We start from the raw sequence: 5,115 nt of genomic DNA on the forward strand, positions 1-5,115 counted from the left end.
GTACCAAACTACAAATAACGGTAGGGGGAGGGGGCTAACACGGGTGACGACGCATCTGTATAATCTGCGGCAAACCGTTTCAGGGTGTTCTGTACCATAAAAATAGTACAGAGATTCTTTTGTTCTTTAGACCAAATTGATTATTAAAAAGAGTGAAGAATACGCATGTTAATTTCTCTAGAACGATGTACCTCTGACGAAGACATGAGATCTCCGACCTCTAGTTGTAAAATATCTTGAGTATATCTAGCGCCAGCACTACATATGTGTCTCCGTGGCTCTGTTACACACATAGGGCACAGCCCTTGTATTAATTAACACTTTTTGAAACAACGAAACATTTAAAACAATAAATAAAGTTCCATACAACCGTACCAGACGGTGATATTAAATAACACTGTACCGCTAAATTCCTCTCTTTCTCTTCGTTATATTACAATTTTGTCACGAGCAATGAATAACACTGGTTTAAAGAATTCGTCAAAGTCAAATTCTGTAGTCATATAATGCACTTGTCAATGTCAAGGGGCATCACACCAACGTATCATCATTGGGTATCTGATACGCTAATGCATTTTGAAAGGTGAGAGGTTATCCTTTATATTCTCCCAACAGATTTACATTGACAAGTGCATGGTGCAACAATGAAGTGGAGAAGGTTGTTGTTTAACCCTTGTCGCCCTACACTCGTCTCGGCAGGAAGTGCGTGGACAACTGTTTCCGCTTGGTGCGCAGTGCATTTCGGGGCCGTCCCTGCTTGTTGAGGGCCACATACCAACGTTTTCTCCTGGCGCCGTACAGGACGGAGTAGTACGTGTTGTACAGGTTCTCCTCCAAGGTCTCTCGGAACTTACACTCCTCCGTGAATACAGACTGCAACAAGGAAAAGCTTGGTTTTAATACAGATTTAATTCTGTACATTGTCTAAAATTGGAATAAAAAACAAACTTTCCTAGAAGTTCATCATCATCATTGCCTGTCCTTTCTATTTCATACGTAGCAGCTTTTCCCTTTGCGTAACTGATTATTGGCGTTTTCATTTGAATAAACTGGTCCCTTCAATAAAACCTATCGGCCCGTTCCCTTGTATAGTTTAACAGGTAGTTTAACATGTGACGACCAACTGTTGGAATGTGTACTCACCGATCCGTAGAGGCGCCCCCTAGCGTCCATGCAGAGGTGCAGGCCGGTGGCGTAGCCCTTGATTCTCATGACGCCACGAAAGTGGACCGGGGCCATCTCTAACGCAGCTGCACGGGACACACAAAATTACACAAAATTAGTCTTGAGTATCTGGGTTGAAACTTTATCCTTGACTTTTATAATATATGAACAGTGGCAAGATGATACAACAAAACGAGATGCTGGGGTAGCAAGAACTAGAGAAAACGGGTTCTGAATAGCCTCTCTACCAGGCTTCAGAGGGAGCCAGAAAAAGTAGAAACAGACAGATAACATGCTAGAGGAGTACAGTTTGTAGCCTGGTAGACTAGAATTCTCTTATAAGTTCATGGCGCTACGGTCTTCCTTTGCCGCACTGTATTGCACGCGTACGCATACGTATGGCATCGTATCAGCACATGCAAGGTAAGAGAAAAGCAATCGTAAAGAGACATCTTTTTGCATCATGTCTGTGCCATTGAGAGAGACATCATTTTTGTTTCAGCTCCTGGCTGCATACTGGGGTGCGGATATGAAAATGGCCTAGTTTTAAGCTGATGACGATGAGGCATGTTGATAGCGGAACGCTATTTTAAACGATTCCTTAGTTTTGAGAATTACATACTAGTATTAGTCGCGTTATTATGTACCATACATTCGTTGTATGTGCAGAAATCTGTAACGTTACAAATATGATTACTTTGTTATCAAAACCAACAAAAACATCATCATTGTTTTCGGGTACATTTCAAGTGGGGAATTTTCTCACACGTATTGGGATATCAGCATGCTTCACCTCTGACAAAGATGCGTCTAAACAGAATAAACAGAACATTGGGATACTCGTATCCAGTACACGAGCCCACTGTTGCACTGCATTTGATTATAGTTAACGTTACGCTAACCATGTGGGTTGGAAATAAACGTCCTTTTTAACAGAGGCAGATGTTTTGGCGTGTTTTAGGCTTTCTTATCGGGCTTTCTTTTTTTGTACGGAATTTTTTTACGCCAGCCCAACGTTAACCTCTGCTCGTATCTCTCTAGAACCTCGTAGCATCGGCATTGAAACAAGGACAACAGTTGACATTCCCTGTTCTGTACATGGAGCTATTAAAAAGACTCGGAGCAGAGTTTACTCTGCAGTAGTGTACACGGTTAGTAGGCGGTGATGGGTAAAACAAGCTGTTTGTGTGCTAGTCGTTCCAAGGTCGCGCCGAAGGTCGGCATGGTGGGCGGCGGCGCGTGGCAGGGCGGGCCCCCGCCGGCTTCTCATCTGGCGTTACCAACACAGAACCTTCACCGGACGTAAACAAGAGATGTACACAAATACACCCACACTAACAGCCTGCTTTCCATATCACACGTCAGCTGTATGCTTGTTTTATCCTACTTTGTTTCTCCCCTTTTTCTGCCGCTTGGAAACTTCAGACCTGAAGCCTGAATTCTAAATCTCAATGTGAAGTTTGAATGTCAAGTTACCACAATGACACAATAAAACATAGCTGTTGTAGGACTTCAAAGCTAAAGTCTTTTTTTTCACTCTGCCTGTGGCCAAACTCGGGTTTCTCCAGGAGTTAAAGATTACAGATGACTTTCAACTCTCCGTTTGTAGCTGGTCTTTAAGGTACGTAAACTACATGAACTAATCTCTGCCAAACCTTTCCATCTACATGTAATACCCTGCTCGAGAAGGGAATCATGAAAGGGAATCATGTTCTTATGTCAGCTCAAGTGTAATTAGTCAGCCCTGAAAAGCCTTTGTGTTCATTAGCAAAGCATTTTCAAAGTCGTCGGTATATGAAAGCTTTCTTGTATTTAAGGCCAAGCTGCATAAGAATGTTGCTTCTTTCAAAAGCCGCAAAGTGCAGAGACAATGGAATCGGTTTTATCAACGTATGGTTAAAATTGTATGCAGAACTGTAGTACAGTTGCAATTTGACCTATTTTCTAATTTTAAGGTCCCAAAATAGAGCAACCCTTGTATAATGAGATCTCCTGAACGCCTTTGCCACTTTACATATAAAAGAAGTAAAGAAAGTTCTTTTTTTACAGCACGGCTTTTGTTGAAATTTCTCCATAAGGTATAATTACAGCTTTTAAAAGAACCGTTTCCAAATACGCACATCCCCCACGACGGGCGACGCTAGTTTCTTTTCTAACAACTCCATTGTATTCCGCTGAATAATGCAACGTTTTCCAAAAATAGCCGACGCCAGGCCCGAAGTGGACGGAGAGATATATTTTTGGAATCGTGCCATTTTTGTCACGCCTGGTGCCGCTGACGTCATCCCGACCCGTCGCCATTTTGCTGTCCATATGTGTGACGTCATCACGTACGGTTCATTTCTCCTCGGTCTTTTGAGTCGTAGACGCGGACAATCAGGGGTAGAATGTTTGCGTCATTGTGTCTGGGGTCCCTCACACAGTCTGACCTCCCGAAAAGATACATTTGAATGGGTTCGCCGAGGCATGACCTCATTTTCAAACGACACAGACTATTTTGTGCATTGCGAGCTCGCCAAAGTTTACGCTGGATTTAATTTATGGTCATTCCTATCTAAATTCAAATTTGCTGCCGAATTTGCGAAATTAAGATGCCAAGATGGCAAAGAAAATCAAGCACGTAATCTTCCGTGACGCAAATTTCACGAATACAGACGAACTCACGAGTGCGTGATCTTTCCTTATTGAATTTTCGTCGAAAACCGACCATAATTCTGACCAAAACACGACTGCTTTCTGCTTGGGTGAAAGTTTCACTACACATTTAGATAACAATTTCCTGTTCATGTAAAACGTGTAATTATTTTCCTCCCAGACATGAACGGAAGTGTTAAAACATAAGTTCATAATCTTCTGTATTGTCTACTACAGACCCGACCGGACGGTATGAAATGAAAATTATAGAGTGTTCTGTGAGGCAGAACAAGTCGGCCCTTGTACACGCCGCCTGCGCTAGGCTATAGGGATGACATGACTGGCACAGAAAATATGTACGGCATGTTTCAACAACCGTGCAGATAAAGGGGCGGAAAAAACGCTTCAAGTGAATGTAACAGAAATAGCAAGAATACTGATGCCATCATTTCCTACAGCGATATCTTAATCCGTGGGTTTCCACGCGTGCAATGCAATAAATGTCTTATCTGAATGTTTTGATTTAAAAGTCCTTCCACTGATCAGAACTTAAACTAACTCTAGGAAGATGCTCTCCGACATAACATGTTAGGTCTACTAACAGTTGTACATGTAAGTTATTGTTGGCTGGCATTGTTGACGTACCGTACTGGTCTCCGCTGTGTCTGGTGCCTTTGACGGTCCCGTCGGGGAGGATCTGTAGGTGATGCCCGCCAGCCCGGCAGTACAGCTGCCGCATCCGCACGATATCGTCGTCGATATTTCTTTCCCATCTGTCGTCTCTTGTAACCTCCTCCTTATCAGAGGAATAGTGCTCAAGACCCGTCGAGAGGAGGTCCAAGTCTTCACCCGACCCGAAGTCGTCCTGGACGTCTACGTCGCCGCTCGGAAGCTCTCGCTTTCTTCTCGGCATGTCGGTAGTCATCGGAAAGTTTCTGACCGCCGCCTCGGCAGTGTTCACCGAAACCGACCTGCCCATCGAGTCTCTCGCGTCGTCTATCGGCACTGACCGGCAAAACGAAAACACCAGCAGCAGTGGCGAGAAGGTAAATAGCAACGCCTTTGAACTCATTAGCCTCTCTGGGGTTCCCAGTTGAAAAAAAAAGAGTTGACGGAATGGAAAATAAAACTCTTGTCTCTGGACTGCGGTTGGATTAGGGCGATGTTTCCGACGCTGTTGGCTGTTCGCTACTGCGGTTGGCTCGACACGTGCAGCTTTATACCCCCGCCAGTCTCGCTGACTACCGGACGGACGGACGCCCTCGGAGAGTCGTACTCCTCTGGGCTGCACAACTCATTTAGGCAGTTTCCGACTTC

General features: G+C 44.1%; 1 protein-coding gene across 1 annotated transcript; it reads right to left on the bottom strand.

Moving 5' to 3' along the window:
* Positions 1-518: 518 nt before the first annotated feature.
* On the bottom strand, positions 519-5,115 carry LOC109482967 (fibroblast growth factor 16-like). The gene is made up of 3 exons (XM_019785866.1): positions 4,444-5,115; positions 1,144-1,250; positions 519-873 (listed from the first exon to the last, which is right to left on the bottom strand). The coding sequence occupies exons 1-3, from the start codon at positions 4,868-4,870 to the stop codon at positions 682-684; spliced, it is 726 nt and encodes a 241-aa protein (XP_019641425.1). The 5' UTR covers positions 4,871-5,115; the 3' UTR covers positions 519-681.

This window comes from Branchiostoma belcheri, unplaced genomic scaffold, assembly GCF_001625305.1.
Source record: "Branchiostoma belcheri isolate BF01 breed outbred unplaced genomic scaffold, Haploidv18h27 scaffold61, whole genome shotgun sequence".
Classification (NCBI taxonomy): domain Eukaryota; kingdom Metazoa; phylum Chordata; class Leptocardii; order Amphioxiformes; family Branchiostomatidae; genus Branchiostoma; species Branchiostoma belcheri.